The following is a 25,763-nucleotide window of genomic DNA, read 5'->3' as shown; positions in this document are numbered from 1 at the left end:
AAACGTTTAAGAAGAATCAAACTAAAGACGAAACATTTCAAAAGACACCAGTTAGACTTTAGAAGATCAAATTAAACAGAAGAGACAATAAAACAATCTAAGGTTCAAACTAACAGAACTACTGAAGACTTTTAGGTTTTCAGTCCTCAGACCTGAAGGTTCAAACTAAAAGAGAGAACTACTCAGGAACTTAGAGATTTCAGTCCTCAGACTGTCTCAATCGTACGACGCAGTGTGTAACTGTATGCAGCACAGTGAGCCGGCATACTCGTTTCCGTTTTCACGCCTGTCTACATCAACGAGAATGCACTGAAACTTTGCCTCCCACTAGCTTAGCCTCGCAGTAGCACGCAGCTCGAAAGGGGCAGTATCCTATCTACTCATTCATATCTATGAAAACAACGGTGGCTGCACATAAGGACGCCTGACGTTGATTAGCTGCGTAAATACCATTATATACAGTCTATGGTAAATACGTATGTGAATCGACATCATTGGCTGCAGCAGCCAGTCACCGGTCACTCACTGACTCACACTGAAAAATAGCACAGAATGAATTGTTACGTGTTTATTTTATTTACAATTTAGGTTGGATTTTTTTTTTTGTGCGCAGCGCAGATTTTCTGTGCGCGGAGACCGTGTCAGCAGTGCGCAATTGCGCATGCGCTGCAGCTTAGAGGGAACAGTGCTGGAGAGTGTTTGTGATGCTGAAGCAGTGACCAGTTTTTCTGTTTCTTCTCTGGAGATGCACAATAGGGACGTCTGCAGTGACTGAGAAAGAGTCTCACCACATCCTGACATGAGGAAAAAGACTTTATTGAAGACTACAATGAGAAAAACTATCAGACAGCAGACTGCATGCATTCAAGGTGAGCTCTGAACATTTGATCTGGAACAGGAATTCAATAACGGCAGCATGAGCTTCATTTCAGTCTGTAGCTGCTGAATTCATGGATGAATCATCTGGCACTAGAGAGGAAGACCATCAAACATCCACGTCAGCTGATGGAGGTCCAAGAGTCTCACCAAACAAACAACCTACAGAGTGAAGACCTCAAATCTGATTGGACGGCCTCCTATTCAGCCACATGTGTGAACAAATGCCTCTAAGCTGATTTGTTTTCTAAAATAAATCTAGTTTGAGTCCTAATCAATGCTTGTGTGTTTGCTTCTTTACACCGCTGTTAACAGTTTAGGCTGTTAGATTGTTCCAGATAAGACAAGTACAAGATTCTTCAGAGCCGTTCTACCACGAGCCTGACAGGAAGAACTCCAACAGCTACTGAATGTTCCTGTGGTTCCCTCAAGGCTACAGGAGGAGCCCTACGAGGACGAGCCGGTCCACCTGATGGTGGCCAGTCGCTGCGGTTCAAAGCCAACACCGACTACATGGACTTCTACTGGACCACATGGAGGCCTTCAAACTGGACCAACAAGTTCAGCGACTCCCCGACTCGTGGGTCTGAGGACGCCGCCGAGCCTCGGTCCAGCCGGCCTCCTGTCTGTGGGTGTTTGAGTGCTGAGAGGTTTGTGGATGCATGTGAACGTGTCTGTGTTGAAACAGCAGCTTTGGACTCAGTAACGCCGGGAAAAACCAAGAGCTCCTTTATTTGTGACTTCCACTAAAAAAACTGATGAAAATAAGTTTGCCAGGGCTCTGACTGATAACAGATTATTAAATAATGAAAGTAATCATTTAAATATTCCTTTAAACAATCCTTTTCGGTCTACATTTCCTTTACACTGACTTCTTGGTATGTATGTACAAGTATTTTGGGTGGAATATACCATTAAGCCCAATGTTCAAGGGTTCTCTGGGAATATACCATTAAACCAACCTTTTAGGTAAATGTTCCAGATGTTGGGTAGAATATACCATCAGATAAACCTTTTAGGTCTACATTGGAAGATTTTAGAGTAGAATATTACTCCAAACCATCCTTTAGGCTCTACATTTAAGGTGGAATACTCCTTTACACCAAGATTTTTTGGTCTACATTGAAGGATTTTAGGGTGGAATATTCCTTTGAATGAACTTTTTAAGTTTATGTTCAAGGATGTTGGGTGGAATATACCACCTGTTTTTGTGTTGCTCCTCGGCGACCCTAGACAGCCGGGTCGTAATGTTTTTTGAGCAACACACCATACTATGACGTTTTTACAATGATGGTTCTACTATGGAACCAGTTTGACATGTTCAGGTGTTCTTTGTGTGAAAACTCAGAGATTTCAGGTATCAGAAGGTGGTTTTCAACTTTCTTTGTTAACTTTCTGCCTCAACTTTAAACTAAATTTCCTTCACTAACCCAGCCCTCTGGACTTCCAGTAAGCTGTGTTCCTATTGGCTGTCCAGGTGGCTGCTTGGTGTTATCAGGAACACCTGAGCAGCTCACTAGTCTTCCTGCTTTATTTAGCTGCAGACAAACATTTCCTCTGCTTCTCTTCAGCACTGAACCTGGGTTTGGCTCCATTGCTTTAGTTTGTTCTTTAGGCGTTGGCTTGCAGCTTCCAGCAGTAAAATCATCTTTAATGTGTTTCTTGGTGTGTTTTAGGGCTTTGTACTGGATAGTTGTCTTGGTAAATGTGGTTCTTTAGCCACAGTTAGCACATGGTGCTAATGTGTGCAGTGATTAGTGGATTTGGTGCAGCTGAGTTGTGTCTTTATCTTGGCTGTAGTGAGTCTTTAGAGGTTTTTGGTCAGACACATTCTGTATTCTTGTTTGTGAACCAACGTTGGTTGTCCAGAAGGTAAGAGTTCCTGTCCTGATTCTCTGTTCTCAGAGGTTCTCTGGTAGGCTGCAGGAGACTTTAGCGTTTGGGTTGTGCTAGTTTGGTTTTTGTACGGTTTCATTTGGACGACTATCTTGAGGCCCCTCCATGTGGTTTAGTGAGGTTTTCTGGCAACAGTTCTACAAAGCAACCTGCAGCAGAAGAGACTTTGAGAGTTTTTAGGAAGTTCTGGAGACCAGACTTTAGAGCAGCAGAAACATTTGTCAGCAGTTTGAGCAGGAGAAGGTGAGCTTCAGAGTAGAAATGAGACAGAAACCTTCTTGACCCGTGTGGTGAGGTCCTGTACCAAGAGTTTGAGCAGGTTGTGAAGAGTCTGTAGTTCTTTGGTCTGAAAGCACAAGAAGAGTCGACTCATTAAAGGAGAAAACAGGAGATATTGTTGGTTCTTCTGTCGCTCTGCAGTTTCCAGTTTCCTTAGACTGAATATCAAGTTTATATTTTAAATGATTTCCCATGTGAGCCCAAGAAGACTTCAATAAACTCCCTCCATCCCCTGGACACAACATATTTTATTACCATGTTAAATCTTTTTTTTAAATATGTTTTTTGTTTTAGTCATAGTTTTAGCATAGTTTTTTCTCTTTTTTCACAGTTTTGTCATCTGTGTAAAAGGTGCTGAACAAATAAAGCTCAATTGATAAACTGAATAATTGACTAACTCATGATTGTGACAACAGAAGTATTTTCATTGTGATTTAAGGGTTTGTTTCATTTCTAAGGTTGAGGTTAAAATCTTGACAGAAAAAAAAGATTAAAGAAATAAACTACATTTTAAAAAAGCAATTAAATCAAAGGAAAAAAACATTTAATACAACAAAACTTTTAAAAAGAAAATTAAACATTAAATACAATTAAATTATATTAAACAGACAAAATAATTAAATAAACAGAAGATACAAAACGTAATTATGAAATTAAACAAAATTTATTAAACAAAAATATGAAACATTGAAGATTAAATATTTTAGATAATTAAACATTTAAAAAATAAAATTAAACAAGAATATTACACATTTTTAAAAATACAAAACATTAATAGATTATTAAACCTTTAAAAATACAAAACATTGAATTAAAAATTAAATGTTTAATTGGAAAATTAAATCTTAAAGACAATAAAACTTTAAATAGGAATTAAACAGAAAATACAATGAAGCATTTAAAAAGAAAATTAAACATTAAAAGGTGGTAAAACATTTAAAAAGAAAAACCTTAAAGATTTAATCGAAAAATTAAACACGGGGAAAGAAAAGGAAATTTTTCAAACAAGCCGATAAAACATTTGAAAAAACAATTAAACATTAAAAAGACAAAACATTTGGAAATCAAATCAGACATTAGAAAAGAATAAAAGGTGAGAAAAGAGCAAAACTAAACATTTAAGAAGAATCAAACTAAAGACAAAACATTTGAAAAGACACCAGTTAAACTTTAGAAGATCAAATTAAACAGAAGAAACAATAAAATGATCAAAAGAGCAAAAACAGATAAAGGTCTGAAAGCGTTTTCTAGTCTGAAATGAAAACATCAAGTTGTTTCTTCAAACATTTCCTCTTTCTATGTTCTTGGTTTGATTGTGGACAGATTTACTAAGAACTCATTTCAGAAAACTGCTTTCCAGATAAAGTCTACTAGTAGTTGAAGGCATCGATCAAACTAATGTTACCTTCTGATCTCCACAAACTTTACTCTTCAGTGAAGAGAATCAAAGTTTGTTGAGGATTTCTAAAAAACCCACAGGTGAAGGTCTGAGAAGAACTCAGATGGATGATCTAAATGTGAAATCAAGACTCATGGTCACAAGTTTTAAGGCTTCTGTTAACCATAAAGTTCAAACTAACAGAGAAGTACTGAGAAACTTTCAAGATTTCAGTCCTCAGACTGTCTGAAGGTTCAAACTAACAGAGAACTACTCAGGAACTTAGAAGATATCAGTCCTTGGACTGTCTGAAAGTTAAATCTAACAGAGAACTACTGTGGGACTTAGAAAATTTCAGCCTTCGGACTGTGTGAAAGCTCAGGTCCTGAGGACTCGGGAGGTCTGGAGGCTTTGGAAAGTCTTGGAACTGAGGGTTCCACCCTCCAGCACAAAGGCTGAAGTCCAACCTCCTGAGAAAAACGGTCGAGTCGAGACTCGAGTTAAAAAAAAAACTCGAAAACAACAAAAAATAGATGACAAATGCGCAAAAAAAAGAAGAATTAGTATCTGAGCGAGTAGCTCAGGGGGATAAGAAGAGAACTACCAAGCGGAGGGTCGCAGGTTCAAGACCCACCACCGGCATTTTTCTTTGTTTGTCTTTGTCAGAATTTTGAGAAAATTTAAGAAGTGTCTGGTCTTGAACCGGCGACCTGCAGCTCCATAGGCAAATCCTTAACTCACTGAGCTACAGACCAGATAAAAAGAAATAAATTCGTCGTCCCTTTGGCATCGTAGTTTCCAAGTGACCACATGGGTGGAGCTGAGGCGGAGCCTGGGTGGAGTCAGGGCGGAGAGTAGGCGGGGAGGTGGGTGGCGGCCTCACCCCTCTACTCCCCCACCTCCCCACCACACCTTCCCCCACCTGACGAGTTCTTCGAGTCTCCACGAGTTCTTCGAGTCTCCACAGGTTTTCCCGAGTTTCTGGAGTTTCCACCAGGTCGGAGGCAGAACAAGTTGTCATGAAGAGGTGTTGAAGTCGGCCAGGATGGACTGACTTTTTACATTGACTAGAAGGAAGACCACTAGAAGAGCAGGTCTTTAACCACCATCCATAAAATCCATGGAGTCGCTCTAGAGAAATGAAGGGAGGTCAATTTTTTATCAACCTCCATCCAGATGTTCAACTTGATATCTTTACTTTGACATTTTTAGCACCACAAACCTTTAGTATCACACTTTATTATCATTTATTAGGACTTTAATGGAATCCACCAGCAGATTTTGTTTTTGTTGACAAACTTTATTCTTGTCATCGTGGGACTGCAGAATTTAAAACTTCCTTCTGTTTGACCTCATGTTTATTAGTTTTAGTGGAGAAAGTTATTTTAATTGTCGATTAGTCTCTTAAAACCTAAATAATAAATTGGATAAGTCAAGAGGTTTAAATTTCTTACTTTGTCATATTTTAAATGTGACAGAAAATGGAAAAATAAAGCGTCTGGAGACAATTTGACCTGTAATTGGTGTTATATAAATAAAATTGAATTAAATTTGTATGTATCTTGTAATGTTGGAGTAATTCAGCCATATATGTTGGAAAACACATTTTCTTTGTCCATTAATCTGTTGATTGTTTTCTCCACTAATTCATTTCTTGTTTTGGTTTATAAAATGTCAAACCCAAATATATTCAGTTTACTGTCATAAAAACCAAAAAGATTTACATTCATGATGCAGGAATCAGGCAGTTTTTCACTTTTTATCTTAGTTTAGTCAGAAACATAGTTGATAATGTGTGAATTTTTGCAGCTTGTGAGCTGTAAAAGGTTTTAATCTTTGGGGCCGAGTGTCAAAAAACATTTAGAAACCAACATCAACAAAACACTCAACAAAGATTTGAACATCATTAAAGGGAAATCCAACTTTTGCATGACAATGTCTAATTAAAGGACATTTATTTCCAACGTAAATGTGTGATATTCATCCTCTGGAGCTTTCTCTTCACATCGTCTTCCACCTGGACTGGTTTGGTCGGGAGCATGTGCAACAAACATTTGAAAAACTGCACTTTAACATCAATGAATGACACTGAAGTTTAATCTCTACATAAATGAGACTGAGTCTGGATGTGCTGCTCTGTCATTAACTCCTAAGTTTAGGGAAAGTTCAAACAAAAGAGGACAGTTCAGATCAGACTTGAGAATGAGCTTATTTTGAACAAACATCTCAGACTTTCTGAGCTTCAGCACCTCTAGCAAGATATTTTAACAACAAGCAACTCAAGAGATCCAGAAGTTGGAGAGAGTTAGCTTTAGCTGAGCCAAAGAACATGTGGGACGCTAACCTAGCAAACATTTCAGACTTTTCTCTGTGAATTCTGAGAAATAATTTCCTATTTAATGACAGAGCTACACATCTTAACTCAGTCTCATTAAAACAGACTCTAATTCAGTGTCATCCATCCATATTAAAGTGCAGTTACCCAAAATGTTTGTTGCATGAGCTCCAACAAAACCTGTCCAGGTAGAAGGCCACTTTGACAAACAGGAAGTGGAAGATTCCAAGCAGATTTATAGAAGGGGGAACCGGACTGTACTAAGTGTGGTCGAGTATAGAGGGGTGTTTTGTGGGTTTTTAAGGCTGATAATGATTATTAGTGAGACATTTGGAGTAGATATTCATTTGCAGTAAATGAAAGTATTTAAAATCTTGAGTTAAACTTAGAAGAACACAAACTCTAACAGAAAACTTTGTTGATATGTTTTTGTTTTGTTTACAGATGTTAAGTTAAAAGAGTTTTATTCGTGACGTATAACCAATCAAATCACTCCAGAAGACAGAGCGACCACAGGTAGATAAAGGTTCAGAGCCAAAGTAGCACCATTTTAAAATGTATTTATTACCGTAAATCAGTAAAAAATAAAATACTGATAATCAGTAAATCAGTCAGCCCACAATTACTACAATTCTACAATGTATGTCTCTTTCCTTTGACTTGTTATTTGTACAATATACGATGTATATGATGGTGTTTTTTCATACCAAAGGCTCTACTATGATGTTTTCTAAGAGACATATGATGCTACTGTGGTTGTTCTGGCTCTGGGCTGCTGCACTCCTCCTCTGTTGTTTTCTGGATTGTACTCAGCTGCATGTCTTCGTCCACCAGGCCTCCGTTGACTCGTCCCGCCTGCCGTCTCTGGAGCTGAAGCTGGATTGGAACAGACCAAAGTACAGTCCAATCACGATGCCAGCTGCCTCTCAAAAGGCTCCTTCATCTGGCAGGTGGCAGCACTTCTTCTGAGGGGAAGCTGAGCTGGCCCGGCAGAACTTTGGAGATGTGTTCCAGTGGTTGGTGGATGTGTGGGGAGATAGAGAGGGACCTTTGAATTGTTCACAAAGGAAAACAGGGAACCCATTGGTAGTTTTAGTTTAGGCTGCTACTGCGGTGTGTTTTGGGGTTTTAAGAGGTGAACAGGAAGAGGTTTTTTTCCTATTGATTATCTTTTACTTTGTTCCTGGTTGGAATGCCCATCAATGTCAACATGAAGTTCACTTTTAGTTCTGTTTATTTATTTTTATTTTACTAACATCCATTTGTTTTTAACTCCCTCACATGTTGTGTTGTTGTAAACTTACTCTTTCAAATAAATACTCGTCAAACCCTCTGGAAACCAGCGTTTGGACTGTTTTTGTGTTGCTCCTCACCTACTTCAGACAGCCGGGACACAACAACGTTTTGTGGACTAAAGGTTTTTCTATGACGTTTTTAGAGTGACATGCTATACTATGATGTTTTCTGAATGACATGCTAAACTATGGACATTTTCTGGACCAAAGGCTATACTATGATGTTTGTTGGGAACATGCTATACTATAGGCTTTTTTAATTGACATATTACTATGATGTGTTTTTTGTGTTTTTTTTAGTTTTTTAGCAACATATAATAATTTGAACAGTTTCAAAAATTACTATACTTTTACTTGTGCAATGAAATATTATTCTTTTTAGGCAAAGGCCATGTTTGATTACATATAGGCTATTAAATAAATGTTTATTAAAAACTAAAAAGCATTAAAAAATAATAACCAACTTAGGCATTTACTGAGTCACTAAAATAGTGTAGAGTCTACGGCCACATCAGCATTATTATAAGCATCCTCTGGTAAATTCACAGCCATATACTGTAGGAAATCTAGCTGATCTCATCATGATGTCTCTCACCATATGGACTTCAGGAGATGATTAGATGATGATAAACTGTGACCTACTGGTTGGGTTCTCTCTGTTCTCATATTTCCTCCATGTTTGTCTCCTGATGCTGCCTTACTTCAGCCAGTCCATGAGCAACAGAAAACACAGTTTGCCTTGTACCCACCGCCAGGGGTTCCACTCCTCCCACTCCAGTCTGTACATTTGCAAACGTTTTTGCTTCTTTAGACGTGGTGGAGTTTCAGGTGTAGACATTTTTAAACGAGCGGGTGCAGCAGCTTCTGTAACCTGGCAACCAGAGACAGGACCGGACAGGACGGGACACACAGAGACGTCTGAAGTCTGTCCACTGGACCTGGCATCGGGTCCTCGCTACAAAGGTCCTACGAAGAGGAAAATGGCTGCCCTTAATATTTCCTGTGTTTTATTTTATTCATTATGCAGTTTTGATGAGTGTGTGACAGACGTGTACAGGGCATTTACGAAAATATGGAACAACTTGCGTCCCGTATTGAATCAATACGGGACGCAACAAGTTATTGTGCAATGATAGATAAATGCAGCCCATTTTTCAACCGTTTCCTGTTTAGTATGTGTACCCTCCTCTTAATTTGTTCTAAAAGAAATGTCTAATGAGGCAGTCTCGTCTTTCAGTCAGGTTAAGTCATTTATCCCATTGGTATTTTGCATTATATAACTTTGTTTTTCTCTGTTCTAGGAACTATTGTTAAATCATCTTTATGTGAGACTTTGTTCTCGTTTGGAGCATATTCTCGGACGCATGCCTCTGGAACTGGACTTCTTAGAGTTCACTTGCACACAAGAACTTGTGTTTTTAAATGCTTTATCCAACCAAGTAGAAGTTTGCCCAGCTATTTTAAATGCACTGACACAGCTACACCATCTTATCAGCTCAGAAAAAGAAAACAGGAATCAGTACATTGCAACTGTGCACTCAGAGAGAGGAGCAGCTGGGCGACAAAGAATGGTCACATCCCCAGAGCACCTGTACAACTTACTGGAACTTAATATGTCTGTCCCATTTATAGATAATGGTATCTGTGAAATATTAGCTGAGTATGTCAAATACTTTTAGATTTTTTTTAAGTGGACCGTAGACCTAGTTTCAGTAGTTTTTTTTCTCACATTCAAATTTGAGGCTATATATATTATATATAATATCTCAAGAATAATTCAAGATAAAAGGCTGAAATTTTCATTTATTTGTCTTGCTAACATAAGCATATCCGACTGCGATTAAATACAGCGGTGGAAAAAAGTTTTTGGACACCTCATACATTTGTGAAATATTGCATTAAGAATCCCTCTGAGGTCTTCAAATGCAATTTCTATTAGTTCAGTCACAGCCATAATACGAAACAAATCCTAAAAAAGTCAATAAAAACTTGAAATTCATTGGTTCCTTAAAAATAAGAAATTTTTAATAATTGGGTCATTTTGGTAGAATTTAGTTTTGTTAGTCATGTAAACAATAAACAAAAAAAAGCATCATTTGTGTCTGTCTAATGCAGTCACACCTTCTGAAACACAAAAGACTTTCCAACAAATATTTCACGATAATATTTGAGATTGTGGAAAATTTTCAAGGTGCCTGAAAACTTTTTTCCACTGCTGTATCTGTCAAAGCATGAAAATTTGCCATTAGAAAAATGCCACTATCTCCAGAAGGATATATTTGGTCATGGTTCCATTATGCCAATGTCATGGTAATGACTGGATGCAGGGCTAATTTACAAAGAAATTACACAAAACAACATGTCAGGTTTCAAAGACTGGACTTTTCATAGACCACTTCATTTTTTTCATATTTCAACTCACCCATAATCTGAGATTATTGATCTACTTGTTCAGTATTATAGATTCTTCATCATTGTTCTGAGATAGTGTCATTCAAACAATCTCAAATTTCAATGTGCAAAAAAATGCCTGTCGAAGTAGGTTGAAGGTGACAGCCAATTTAAAAATATTTTTTGCTCTGACAGTATTTGGCATACTACATATATATATATATATATATATATATATATATATATATATACACATATATATACACACACACACACACATATATATATATATATGTGTGTGTGTATATATATACACATATATATATATATACACACACACACACATATATATATATATATATGTATATATATATATATATATATATTATATAGGCTGCTGTTTTGTAATATTGCAATGGATTTCCATCCCATTCACCAGTGAGAAAATAAAGTCAGTACAGTCCAGTTCATTTTTAACTCCTGCTTTAATGCTGTGATTCCATGTATTGTTTACCAGAAATATTCTTAACTTCAGCTACTTTAAATGTATGGCAGAAACACGCATACTTGAGCCAGATAACCTGTCAGGTGAGTTGGGAGAACAGGTAGGGGAGGGAATCCAACAGTGCACTTAGTTTTGTCAGTCAAGTAAAACTAACTAGAGAACAACACCTAACACATCTTGACTGGCAAGTGCAAATACAGGCCAGGATGTCAGTCTTAAATGATGTGTGGTCCTTGTAATGTCCTGGGAATGTAAGGTCTCATAGCAGGTGGAGGCTGTCAGGTATCTGCCATTCACTACTTCTGAGGAGAGAGTTCTTGGTAGAGTCTCCCATCCAGTCCAGAATTTCACCAGACTGGTCAGTTCAGACGGTGGTTCTATGGAGTGGATTAAAATTGATTAAATAAATGGCTACAACAAATGATCAAAAACAATCTAGGGTACGCATACTAAACAGGAAACAGTTGAAAAAATGGGCTGCATTTATCACTATCATTGCACAATAACTCTTGATATAGCTGTGAAACAATGTGGGCTATGAACAGAGCAGTCTAGGGCAGTTCATTTCAAGCTATTCGCTCACAGTTGTAACTACTTTAACTGCACAGTTTAAAACCTTTCAAGATCAGGAGTAATTTAAAATGAATCAAACCAGGACATTAACTTGAGCAGAAAACACACATAATAAAGAAAGTGTTACCTAGACTAATTCAGGTTGCTAGGTGACCAGTTTCTTTACACTGCTCTGTAATTTAACTGCATTTTCGGGCGCATAAATCACACTTCCACCCATTTGTGCGTTTATAAAATTGTTACTCAACTACCCAGCAGCAGAACGTGCTGTCAGTGTGACCCCTACGGCTAGCGCTGTATTAGCGTGGCTAGCGCTGTATTAGCGCGGCTAGCGCTGTATTAGCGCGGCTAGCGCTGTATTAGCGCGGCTAGCGCGGCTAACGCTGTATTAGCGTGGCTAGCGCTGTATTAGCGCAGCTAACGCTGTGCTAGCGCAGCTAACGGCATGCATTACAGCTTACTGACTCTCACAAAAACAAACCACATACAGGACAAAAAGGATTAATACACTCACTGAAGCGCCGTCGTTCATGCTGGTAGCCGTGGTTGACCCCGGTGTTGTGAGGTGAACCGTCTACGTCACATGACCGGAGGAGCGTCACGTGATTGGCTGGGCGTTGGTTCGATTTTGGCCAGGATCGATTGTTTACGCCTGAGTCCCCCAGATGTGAACAGCGAATTTTTTGACAGCGAATTTTGAACATTGAATTTTTTGATGGTGAATTTTGAAGACATTGAATTTTTAACTGTTTTTTAGAATTTTGATGAGCTAAATTCAGGCATAAAAAATTCACATACGTAATTTTGATGCAAAAAAATTCAAAGTAAGAAATTCAGCAGCTTTTAAAATTCAGAATCTGATGAGTCTGATTTGCTTCCATATTCTCCACTATCCTTCAGGTTTTAATGATGCATTGGACGGTTCTTAACCTGATTTTAGTAGTTTCACCAATCCGCTTAGTTGTTTTCTTTGCTTTGACCCTTCTGAGACAGATTAATATCCTTTCCATGACAACAGGATCTGTCTTCCAACATGGTTGTTTAAGAAATGAGAAGCTCCTCACTGCATCAGCTCGGGTTAAATAAGTTGTTGCAGCTGAAACATATTCATCACTGCAGTAATTATCCAATGGAAGGCTCATAACTATTTGCTTACATCCAAGTGGTGACTGTTTTTTTTGGACGGGTAGTTTATTTAGTTAGAAATACATTTGGGCTGTTCTTCCACCAAGTAAACATAAATCAAGATACCGTTTAATTCAAATATGTAATTTCTTGAAAGTTGCAATAAAAACATTATGCTTTAATTCCCTTTTAAACCTCATAGGAACATTTTTTGAAATGAGAAAGTCCTTAAAACAAACTTTGAGCATTAGATTTAGATGTTTTTAGAACTTGTAGGTAAATTCAATAAAAATTAGGAGACAGAAGAAGAAATGAACTGCGGACACAACCGTCAGCAATTCTCAAAATTGTTTTTATTTATATTAACCATTTATATGTATCCACAGCAGCATTCTTAATGATCCCCCACTTTACATACGTAGTTCATTACAGAGGAGGGGCGAGACCGAATAAACTCACGCAAAAAAAAACGAGAAATAATAGAGATGAAGCGACAGGGGCGGAGCCGCGGTTACACCCTGTATGAACATGCAGTCATGCACATTTCAGTTTATACTGAAGCCTTTCCACGATTGCATCCACAGGATTGAAAATCTAAACAAGTATATATATATTTATATAAAAAAAGAGAAAAAAAACTGAAGAAACGGAAGCCAAATGAAGTTTATAAAGCGACAAGACGGGGAAAATACGAAGTGTGTGCCCTCTGTATTAAAAACAAAATAAAGTAGCAGGTCAGCACCGGTCACAATCTGTCTTTTTTTTTTTTTTTTTGCTACATTTCCAATCCAAGTTACTGAAAATGCTGCCACAAACAAATCAACCTTGAAAATAAAAATAAACAAAAAGATTTACACACGTTGAGACTCTAATAAGTCGACGTAGCTTTAGATTAACAGGTCTGGTCGGTTGGAGGTTCTCGGCTTGAAAACCGAACCACAAGGTGCGTCGGTGCGGGGTCGCCCAGCGGGGGGCGCCACCGAGCCGTTAGGAGGCCGAAGATTATACGATGTGTGTGTTAGCATCTGTGTGGGTGGATAAAACTACAAGTATGCAGCTTGTTATGGGGGTTAATGAGAGTATATCTGAAGGTCTTTCACAGGTGAAAGATCCTCGCAGATCACCTCCAGATCTTCAAGCGTTGCACTTTCTTGTTTTTTTTTTTTTTGTGCCAACTGATGGATGAATCTCGGCGTTCCCTTCCCCGCTAGTCCACCTCCTCCATGTTGCTGTAGGATGGAGCCACACACTCCCCGGAGTGGGCGAAGAGGTCGGAGGGCACCTCGGGGGTCAGCGTTGGGGGTCCTTCAGGGTCCAGGTCGGCGCCGAAGAGCGACTGGCTAGAGGCCTGTAAAATAAACCAGTGTTAACCGTCAATCACGCTGGTTTAGGATGCTGGCAAACGATTCAAACAGCGAGCAAAGACAACAACAACAAAAAAAAGACGGAATTTGAATCCCCAGAAGCAGAACGATGCTTTATGTAGCAGAAAGCAGCATTTACATGGAGGTATCTAGAGGCATTATTGCAGAGGAAAAGTAAAATGGGTTATGATTTTCTTTTTAAATACAGTAATTTCAATAAATCAGTATGTACAAACTCACAAAATACATGATTACTCTTTCAGTTAACATCATATAGCAGACTACAGACTATCCTTTAAAATTCAATCAAATCAACACAGAAAACATCAAATTTTAGAGGTTTAAAAACAGCTCGTGTTCATTTAAAGTCAACATTCAACACCACAGTCGTGTACGTTGAGCTGTAGAGGATTTTAAACTCGATTGCATATATCTGAATCAAGCATACACAGTCTTTAAGGCAAACGTCGGGAATCCCTGAGAGTCGAAAATACAATCACATAAATACACGACTGCGGAGAAATGAGACAATCTGTGGACAGTTTCAGTCAAATCAAGTGTGAAAGACTCTCAGAAGAATGAAAACATCCAGATTCTTAAGCCGTTGGAGTGGAATTAATCATCTTTAGGGTTTCAGCATGAAAACACGGTTTAAACTGAACATTTAAGAGCTTCAAAAGTGTCACATTCAGAAGCGGATGGTAATTTCTTAGCTTTTAAAAAAAAAAACAAAAAAAAACAATTAATCCTGAGAATCTAAAATCCTCACTTTGAATATGGCTTTAGAGATGTTAAATAAAAACAGCTAAAAAAAAAAAAACGTTATCAGTGAAAACAATGAGGAAACATTACAGGAAATAAGAACTAATTACAGTGAAATACAGCACAGATTAACATTTAAGAAGTAAAATGGTGGCTGGACAGAAACAGCAAAGTTAAGGCCGAAATAAAAAACAGCAATTTTTCTCAATATTTAAAACAAATCAAGCTGAATTGATCTTAATTTGCAGGAATCCTCATCGTCTTTAGAGCGCACAGCACCGAAAATAAAAGCTTTTTTTTGGCAATTAAAGTTATTTTATCGTAATTTTCAGCTTATAACCATTTTGTAGATTACTGCACAAAAACCTCCAATAAAAGGCCTCAATTATGACCTCTGTCCCGAGCTTTCAACCACATCTCCGGCTTCTTCGTTTAATTAAACAGCTGCTTGCAGGTCAAGAATGAGCTTTCAGGTTTTTGCATGTGTTCAGTGTCAGTGATTCAACTGAATTATTACAAGAAATATCACAAATTTGTTCAAATGTGGACATAAACGGGAAGCCAGAGGTAAAACAGCACATGGAAAATGTAGTGGATAAATTAAATGCATTTTAAAGGGTTCAGCCTTGTAAAGTTACACACTTTTAGTAGTCGTGGTGCTGTGCGGGAGGAGCTGGAGACCAACAACTAACGAAAACGTAAATACGAAGGTGCTTTGTGCAGTTTTCACCCAGAAACAAGGAGCATAAATGTGAACTATGAAGCTTTATTTCAGTGTCCAGAAAAATTTGAATGTTCAAAACAATCTACAGCTGCACTACATAGTGTGTTTGTCAGTTTGCAGTGCTGTTTGAATGCTAACTTACAATAGTTAAACCCTATATAGTCACTCAGAGTATCCCACAATGCACTGTAATCAAGTAATGTCCAGCCGATGGTCACTAACCAACATTATGTCCCATCATGCATTGTGTTGAAGAACTGACAACTTGAGGATTGGTGTCAACTCCACAGATTAGTGACGTATTTTGTAGTGTTTAGACGTGCTTTCTGTGAAAAATATCTTTGTAGAGTTATGTGACGATTAGTGTTGGTTTGTCTGTCTGTCAGCAACATTACTAAAAAAAAAAGATTTATGGATTTGGATGAAATCTTCAGGGAAGGTCAGAAATGACACAAGGACCAAGTGATTAGATTTTGGCAGCGATGCAGCTTATAGTCTGGATCCACGGATTTGTTAAAGATTTCTGTATCATTGGGATCATTTTCTGGGTCTTTTTAAATCAAATCTCAAAACCTTCCTGTTTGAAATGGCTTTCAATACCTAGCAGCATGGTGACATTTTATTGTTTTTAGATGTATATTTTAGTGCTGTTTTAGAGCTGTTTATTTTATTGTTTTATTGTATATTTTACAGGCTGCACAGTGGCGTAGTGGTTAGCACTTCTCGCCTTGCAGCTAGAAGATCCCTGGTTCGCATCACGGCCTTTCCGGGATCTTTCTGCATGGAGTTTGCATGTTCTCCCTGTGCATGTGTGGGTTTCCTCTGGGTACTCCGGTTTCCTCCCACAGTCCAAAAATGTGCTGAGGTTAATTGATTATTATAAATTTGCCCGTAGGTGTGAATGTGAGAGTGATTGTTTGTCCTGTTTAAAGTTACTGTGTTGTTTTTAAGTTATTCTCATTTTTTACTGTGAAGCACTTTGGTCACCCTTTGGGCTGTTGTAAAGGGCTATAGAAATAAATTTTGACTGACTGACTGCGAGATAGCGGCACGGTATACATGTAACAATAACTGAACACTACGTCAGCTGCCTGCTGACAATCAAGATTGTGATCCTACTAAAAATCTACCGCTGAGGACTTATCAGGACTTATCCATCAGAAATGATACAAGGAACAACTGATTAAATTGTGGGGGTGTTTCTGAATCCCATCAATTCCCGCCACCCGCTACATATTTAGGTCATGTGAGTCGGTATCCGTACATAACGTACACATGCAGAACACATACTCAGTGCAAGGTCATTTTGTTTGTGGATACATCTATATTAAATGGACACATTCTATGATGCTGTGATTTCTGCCACAAATTTTTTCAAGATTTCAAAAATGATACGACTGAGCAGCCTTGGCGGAGTACTGCGCTCTCCGAATGCTTTTCTTTTTTATATGTGTGCATTGTTAAAATCACAACAACAGTTATGGTGCAAAAATATTCAAATTAAAAATAATAATCAGCATTGATATGTTTAATGGACGCAGAGCGACGTATCACGACGCAAACAAGGAAGGTAAAGTTATTTTCACTCATTAAATTTGGAAAATAAGCTTAGTATAAGAATTTATCACAAAAATGTCGATCACTTCGCCATCGATCTGATATGTTTTAACTAAGCGACAGCCGTAAAGTAATTAATGTTGCCGAGATTAAAATCTGCAGAGGAGCTTCCTACATAGTTGACTAGATAGTAGTTCATCGTTAGGAGGAGGGAATGTTTGAATGATTTTGCAAACAGCTGAAGAAAGAGGAGAGGAAAGCTTAAAGCTGGTGTGTTGATGCCAGTAGGGACAGACCAATTATCGGCCTGATGGATTATTGTGGCCAGTATTTAGCATTTTTCTGGTTAACAGTGTTATTTTTAATGGCTGATTATTGTTCAATTAAATACTTCAGGTCTGATCAGCCTCCTTTCTTGGTCTGTCGTCACTGTGGTCTCAGAAATGTCTCAACAAGAACCCAGAAAGTTCGCTTCTTTCACAGCGGCTAATGCTATGCTAACGGCTAGCAGCCAAGTTAGAATGGAGATTAACCTGAAACAGAGTCTGGAAAACAATAATTAATTTAAGATTCTGACCTTAATGGGAAATAAAAGATATAAAACAGTGAATTATTAAGAAAATAGAGAAGAATATCAGGAGAGAAACTGATAAAATGCTAATTGATGATTAGAAAACCCTTGTGAAGTTCTGTTAGCATGAACAAAAGCGTGAGTTTTCATGGAGAACATGAAAATGCCTCGGTGACCCCAAATTTTTGAACGGTAGTTTATATCGGCTCAACGATATAAACTATTGGCCTTTCTTGTTAATTAATAATCGACATTGGTATCAGCCCCAGAAAACCCACATTGGTTGATCCCTTCATGAATCTTACCATGAATAAGGTTCATGTCTTAACAGCTTAAAGCCTCATTGGGCTGCTTCCGTCACCTGATGCTGTGGACAGAAGCAACAACACATCAGCTCCAAGTTTTCCTCTATTTTTTTCTTTGATTGCTTCCAACATTTGAGTTTTTGTGGACAGTGTGAGGCTTTATAGCTGCTACAAAATGGAAGTTTCGCCCCTTGTTTCCAGGTTTAGCACCCTCGTGCCTCGTCTCTGGTTTACATCCAACATCTTCTTCCTCAAACAGCCTAACATTCATTACTTATTGATGTCTGAGCTCAGCGAGTCACCAACCAACCAGCTCAGGTCCAGCTGGCTTTGTAAAGCAGAGGGTAGACCAGATTGACGAAGAGAGCGAGCACGGCGGTCAGAGTCCCCAGGACAAAATATCGAACGCAGTCGTCGTCGGGATAGTCCGACATCCTCTGCCCGCGGTGCAGTCGCACCGGCCCTTCGGCTCTGTCTTCGTCTTCCTCGTCCCTGTTCGTCTGTCGCCTTCGCAGCGCAGAGCGAAACAGTCCGCGGGGCCCTCTGTCCGGACCCTCCTCTTCCTCCTCCAGTTCCCGCCATATTAGAGAGGCCTGCGATTGGCGGAAACCGGTGTCAGCTTCTGGGAAAAGGCGTGGTCTAACAAACATTACATCAGAAACTTCAAACACGTCTACCTGCTGATTCATAAGCAGCCAATAACATTTACCATCGATAGTTCATATAAAAACACTGGGACAAAACCAGACAGACAGGTGAGGTCAATTTAGAACTAAACACAGGTGAGGAAATAAAAGCACCAGCCGGTCTAAAAGTGCCGTATAAAAGGAAAAGTTTCATACTGAACGAACCACAATCATCAGAAAATTGATGTTTTTAAATGAATGGAAAGTAAGGCTGAGAAAAAACACTTTTCACATCACATCTGACAGATCTTGTTATTAAAAACAAATAAAAGGTACCCCATTTAACATCCTGTGGTACTATTTTCCTTTTGTTTTTGCCTTTGTTTTGTCTGAACACTATTACACTGATCAACATGAGGCTGTAATGCACCAGCAAAAGACATGACTGAGACAGAAAGCTGTCAAACAATGCAGATTTTCTTTTTAAAAAAATGAGTTTCCAAATGTTTATCAAGAGGGAATATAGTCCAACACGCTTGCTAGACCCTGATGGTTACACACAATCTGATTTGCTGAGAAACACTGAATACAAACATGACATTGGTTTGTTAAAAATAACATCAGAGAGTAGAGACACCAACAATCAAGCTCCAACTTTGACTAAAAGCAGTAACTCAGGACACACGAGCTTTTCCGTTAGAAAACAAGTTCAAATTGTTTATATTACCCTGATTTTTTTTTTTAAATAGAAAATACCAGAGATACATGCTATTAAAACGAGAGGAAACTGAGCATAACAAGATGCTAATCCTTCCTGACAGCTGAGCTTTGCTGAGTTTAGATTAACGGACCGTCTCTGTGATGGATCTTCCCATTATGAACCCACTGGGCTGAATGTTGTTAGGAACCTCAGAGCAAAAGCTGCTGTCAAGACTAATAGAAGAGTTCTCTGTTCTCAGAGGCATTTAACACACACAGGATTCTCTCTAAAGACCCAGCAAATGATGTTAATTCCTCATTAGCGGCTGACACGTTATCGATTTCCCCAAATCCGATGAACGGTGGAACACATGTTAACAACTTACGAAGAAGGAATAATGAAATCAGGTCTCAAAGCAGCAGGAAAACTATTCTAGATCAGGTGGGATAAACATAATTGATTTCACTGTCACTGAAATGCGATGCTACTACAAATAGATTCTCTCATTTGAAGTAAATTATCACCAGTGAGGAACACGTTCATTGTATGGTACGACATTGCTGCAATATTTAACGGTGGTACGTTTAAAGACTTGGTATGCTATTAACCAATTTAATCGGCCTGTTAAATTGGATTCTGATGGTGGGAAATCCTTCAAACTATGCTCAACTTCCAGTGTTAAAAAAAAAAAAAAAAAAAAGATACCATACAATATGAGTCTGCAGAGGGAAATTGAAGTCTAAACCTCTACAACCACAGGATAAAAATCCCTTTCAAAGGTTCTTTTTACTGTGTTCTCCTCACCTGGCTGGCAGTAGCTCCTGCAGCGGTGGGCGACTCGGCTCCGACCGGTCGGAGGAAGCGTGGCGGCCGCTCCACCGGGGAGTTTCGGCGGCGGTAGAACAAGACATAGGCGTAGCGGGTAACCACCTGACTCTCCTCCACCATCGTCACCGTGCTGTCATCAAACAGACGCCAGCCTGAGAGACAGTAGAAGAAGAGATGGACAGCAACGGGGTGGTAGAAGAGAGGAGATAAATATAAGAATCAAACACTTTGTCAGAACTACCAGATGAATAAAGAACTAAACCTCAGAGACTGTAGATTTGGCAAAAACGGCATTGTTTTAGTTGAATACCCCTGTACTATACTATATATGGACAGTACCCCTGTATTATACTATGTATGTACAATACCCCTGTGCTACACTATATATATGTACAATACACCTATACTATACTATATATGTACAATACACCTATACTATTCTATATATGTACAATACACCTGTACTATACTATATATGTACAATACACCTGTACTATACTATATATGTACAATATACCTGTACTATACTATATATGTACAATACCCCTGTATTATACTATATATGTACAATACACCTGTACTATATATGTACACTACACCGCAGATGTTCCGCCCGTGTTCCATCAGGACGTTTTTTTCTGTTGCACAGCGCGCTCACTTCCTGATTTGATGCTGTAATGTGCAGCCAAGCGTGGAATCCGATGATCATCGGGCCGTACTCACCGACGTCACTGCGCTGGCTGTTCTTGTCACTCGGCAGGCGAGCGTAGGCGGTGTAGTGGCCTCCGATCATCCCCCCATAATGGTTGATGACCGCGTACAGGTCATAGATCGGAGGCTGCTGCATCTCGTCCTTCTGGCCGATACAGAACTTACTCAGATCCAGATTCCTGAAAGGACAACAAATAACCAGGTCAATCGACGTTGGACATTTCAATCATCTACAGCACGTTGTGACTGGAAAATTTCACACCTTTTTTTACGATCAACTTCAAATACAAGCACAAAAGTGTCGTGAAAGGCCGCTTGCGTTTACCTGACGGGGAAGTCGACCATGTCGTTGATCTTGTCCCTCCAGATGAAGCTCCTGAAGGAGAAGCGTTTCAGCTGGATGATCAAAACGTTTGGTAAACGCCACAGCAACAGTTGCTTGGAGGCTTCGCGGTGCTGCTGGCACTTTGGACAGTACCTGAACAAAACAAAACACGGATTTAGATCTACAGTGATCTGTTCTCCAGACAAGAAGGGGGACCAATAACACATCTAATCAGACCTGTAACTACATGTCAGGTTCACAGTTTCTTATTTTGAATCTTTGAAATTAAAAAGAAGGAAAAAAACCTTTTCATCTCCACTTTACAAGACTTTAGCAATTTTGGACAGTAGGAAATATGAACAATTTTGTATAATTTTAGAGAATCCAATCACAAATAAACTTCAACTTTATTATTTGTGCCTTGAAGGGTGGTTTGCTATGCTGCAGTTACACAATAAACAAACAATAAAAAACAAATAAAGGTTCCTACCAGGCCTCCTCTGGTGCCAGGACCTCTGGCTTGGTGAAGAGGTTGAGGCACTGCTCCAGGGTGAAGTGTCCGGCCCTGGCGGTCTCACTCAGAGATCCGGGATCCTCCTCGTACTCCAGCTCCTTGGAGCTCACCAGAACATATTCCTTCAGACGCTCGTTGTTTTTCCAGACCAGCTCCAGCGTTGCGTCTTCGGGGAGGTCAGCCAGAGCATCCTCTGCAGGGCGGTTGGTAGGGGAGGGAAAAAACAACGTTTGTGTGCTGAACTTTATCTCCTCTGTCAGGTTTAGACACAGCAAATAAAGCTATACGCTGCAATATAAGACACTAAAACATCACCAAGTTTAGTTTTAACAACATCCATCCATCCATCCATTATCTACACACCAGTGAATCCTCATTAGGGTCTTGGAGGGCTGGAGTCTATCCCAGCTGACTTACGGTGAAGTCAGGGGACACCTGGACAGGTAACGGTCTATCACAGGGCTACACATATACCCCTTTTCCACCAAGAAGAACCAGGTGTTTGTTCAGTGCTGGTGCTTAGTTGGTTCAAACCTCACACCTCCTAAGAACCGGTTTGGTTTTCCATTGGCAAGGAGTCGAGTTAGAGCTATGTTATTGCATCACCGTAAAACGCTGGTAAAACGTCCCTCTAACTTGCCGTTTATTTCAGATGAAGACCACAGTGGCAGGAAGCACTGGGTCTCCTCGTCCAACCACTGCAGCTTGCATTTGCAATCCATATTTTAGCTTTTCTAAACACTAACACTAAACACTACGACTACACGCTGTTGTTTTAAAAATGGCAGTTCTGCATTTCCATCGGTGATTGTTGGTCATCATAACCCCGCCCCCAGCCCCTGACATACTCGGTTCTTAGGTCTGGCCCAGCAAAGAGTTGGTGCTTGCTAAGCACCACGTTTTGGAACCTGGAGTCGGGGTTTAGGTGGTGGAAACACAAAGAACTGGTGCTAAGTCAGGCTCTGGCTCTGACCTAGCACTGGAACCAGCTTGCTGGAAAAGAGGTAATAGAGACTAACAATCACACTCACATTCACACCTATGGACAATTTAGAGTTCTCAATTAACTTCAGCATGTTTTTGGACTGTGGGAAGAAGCTTGAGAACCTGGACAAAACCCATGCATGCACAGGGAGAACATGCAGAAAGACCCCAGGCCATGACACAAACCGGGGATCTTCTAGCTGTGAGGTGACAGTGCTAACCACTGAGCCACTGTGCAGCCCCCAAATAAACTGGACAATAGTATGACAAGCAATCCCACTAAATGCAGTGCTGAAGAAAATCCTGTTTGTACCCTTCTCATCCAGCCGTTGCTCCTTGTTGTTGGAGTCCAGCAGAGCGATGTAGAACTGGCTGGCGTGGCCTGACGCTGACTCACTGGGGTGTTGGTACCCCGTTACTGCAGCTGCAAAATGAGACAAGGGGCAGAAATAAGAGGATGCTTCTGCAAAAAAAACAACAACTGCATCAATGCTGGAGCATCTGTGTGTTGTGTTGTTACCTTCAGGTCGCACTGCCTTCTCACAGGAAGTCTCCTTTTCAGCATGAGGGTCCAGAGAGCAGCAGGAAGTGGAGGAGATGGGCTCAGAGAATCCTGAGTCAGAAGTCCGGGTGGTGGAGATGGACGCCTGGGAGGAGGAGAGTGAGTCCGGCTCTCCAGAGTGGACTGCCGAGGCCTGAGCGTACTCTGCCTTGGATTCGGCCGGCTGAGAGGGGCTCTCAAGCTCCGGATCGCTTCCCCCTGCGGTACTGCTGCCGCCCACGGCCTCATCGCCCGACCCGGGACCCTCTGGAGAACCTGCCGGCATCGGAGGGAGGTCGACCCTGGACTGGGGGGTTTCAGGGGACGTCCTGCCTGACTGGAAAGGAGGCTGGAACACGTTGACGGAAAACCTGTACAGAGAAAAGCATAAGAGAGATCATTAGGGGTGTAACGGTGAGTTTGGTTTGGTCATTTTCTTGCAGGGGTGTCAAACATACGGCACAGGGGGCCAAAACCGACCCGCCATAGGGTCCAATCCGGCCCGCGGGACAACTTTGTAGAGTGTAGACGACATTAACTGTAATTTTTCAATAAAAGTAACTGCTATTGTAAAATTTGCCACAATTTCTATGTATTTTTTAATGTATAAATTTAATAAATTTACAAGGCAGGGAGACAACTTAACCTTCTTCATAATAGTTCCTACTTTAGTTTGTATAATGTGGTGGTCAGGACTACTACAGCAGATGTGGAAATGAATGTAAATCTAAAATTATTTCTAGATCTTGAGAAGTTGTTTTGATGAATTTTGTCTATTTTTTTTGTCATTTTCTTGTATTGTCATTTTTTGTCACTTTGTAACTTTTGTGTAATTTTTTGTCTCTTTTTTGTCATTTTGTGTCTCATTTTTGTAATATTGTGTCTTATTTTTGTTGTTTTTTTGTCTGACTTTTGTCGTTTTGATCATAAAGTAAAATACTATATCATTCAGTTCCAGATACCTGTGACTAAATGTTTTGTTCCTTTGTAGACACTCTGATCTGGAAGTTGTAATGTGTAAATGATAAACTGAGGCATAATGTTGTTGAAACTGAACTTAAGTTTCTTAAGAAATTTCAGTTTGTTCATAATGTTTTGTAAATATAGTTAATTTAATGTTAACATTTTCAGAATTGTACTTTTTTTGCATTAAAACAAAGGGAAAATTTGGAGTTATTTATAGATTATGATGCTATGATATTACTGGTCCGGCCCCATTTGAGATTTAAAGCAAACACAACAAGAACAAATAACCCGGTGTGTATTTGTGTAGTGTTTTATTTTTGTGCATGTTCTCATGGCTTTATTAAAGCACGTTCTGGAAAGAGAAACAACGCTTGCATAATATTTGGCACCAATGCGAGATGGAGTGGTGTCAGAAGTAATAATATGAAGGAGGAGGGTGTTTTCTGTTCTTACAGGTGGCATCAGTGATGGATTTGAAGCTTTAAATAACAGCAGCAGTGAGCATAAGTGCTGCTCACCGTCACTTCTCATCAGTTTAATCATTTAATGCCATGAGATAGTAAAGTCTGCTTACGGTTTTATGTCTAACAAACATATAAAAATGAGGCATTAGGCTCTGATTTAATCACTAACATTTTTCTGGAGTCTCATTCATCCATCTGTGCTGCTGGCATGGATGAAAAAACCCTAAATACAGAGAGTACTGGTCTGATTATTAATGCAGTTGTACAAGTTAGGTGATGAAAGTTTACTTGAAAAGAAGCAACAACAAATAACTATTGCCCAACTGTTGTCTTCTCAGCTTTATGGAGTTTCATAGTGAGTTTTAGCTCAATGTCTAGCTGATTTACTGCACAACTTTACTGTTTACATTTGGTTTTGGCTCTCGTTGTTGTTTTACACCAATAAAACTCCAAATAGAGTGCAGAACTCCACCAAGGCTGCTCATTCCGAAAAAGAAAATTAGTTCTCAACGAGGAAAAGCAGTTTAACATCTAACCAGATATGCAAAAGCAGCAGCAGTAAAGTGCATTATTTACTGCATGTTACAGTAATGCTGTCTATACTGTAAGATACTGTAAGTAACACACTAATATATGAATGTATAAAGGAAAACCAATATAAAGTAGATAACCTATATCAGTTTTAGATAGATATATGTGCATTTAGGACACATTAGGACGATTTCTTTAACAACTGGCAGCCATTAGTCTTTTGTTGGAGTCCCAATGTCTTCTAACGGCCTTCTTACTTATTTGAAACATTACTTTCTAGTTCTCAGTTAATTTACCTGGTAAAATAAAAGTTCAATAACATAAATAAATTCCCCCATATGGCATTGTGAGAAATTCAGCATTTTTTTTGAGAAATGGAGCATTTGTTTATTGGTTATTGATGATCAGAAATCACGGCAACACAGAATGTGTCCATGTAATATAGATGCACCCACAAACAAAATGACCTTACGCTGAGCACAGGCGTGTGTTATGCATGTGTACGTTTTGTACAAATAAAATAATGTTTAAAATAAGTAAGAAGGCCAGAAGAAAACATTGGGACCCCAACTAAAGACTAGTGGCTGTCTGTTGTTGAAGAAATCTTCCTAATGTGTCCTAAATGCACATATATCTA

General features: G+C 39.3%; 1 protein-coding gene across 6 annotated transcripts in view; it reads right to left on the bottom strand.

The window, feature by feature from the left end:
• Window positions 1–12,986: 12,986 nt before the first annotated feature.
• The window catches only part of usp19 (ubiquitin specific peptidase 19), a 42,875-nt gene continuing 30,098 nt past the window's right edge, over window positions 12,987–25,763 (bottom strand). For 3 of the 6 annotated variants that reach the window (XM_055013136.1, XM_055013135.1, XM_055013140.1), the window contains 8 exons: window positions 23,145–23,536; window positions 22,938–23,048; window positions 21,617–21,833; window positions 21,127–21,279; window positions 20,814–20,980; window positions 20,067–20,242; window positions 17,937–18,529; window positions 13,888–14,001 (listed from right to left, as the gene is read on the bottom strand). In XM_055013136.1, coding sequence (XP_054869111.1) covers window positions 18,251–18,529; window positions 20,067–20,242; window positions 20,814–20,980; window positions 21,127–21,279; window positions 21,617–21,833; window positions 22,938–23,048; window positions 23,145–23,536 — 1,495 coding nt within the window. In that variant the 3' untranslated portion in view covers window positions 13,888–14,001; window positions 17,937–18,250. Of the gene's footprint in view, window positions 14,002–17,936; window positions 18,530–20,066; window positions 20,243–20,813; window positions 20,981–21,126; window positions 21,280–21,616; window positions 21,834–22,937; window positions 23,049–23,144; window positions 23,537–25,763 lie in introns of all 6 variants that reach the window. The other 3 variants (XM_055013138.1, XM_055013139.1, XM_055013137.1) reach the window with 2 other exon arrangements.

The sequence above is a fragment of the Amphiprion ocellaris genome, chromosome 8 (assembly GCF_022539595.1).
Source record: "Amphiprion ocellaris isolate individual 3 ecotype Okinawa chromosome 8, ASM2253959v1, whole genome shotgun sequence".
Lineage (NCBI taxonomy): Eukaryota > Metazoa > Chordata > Actinopteri > Pomacentridae > Amphiprion > Amphiprion ocellaris.
Note: the sequence above shows the minus strand (reverse complement) of the source record. Positions and strands in the feature narration are given on the sequence as shown.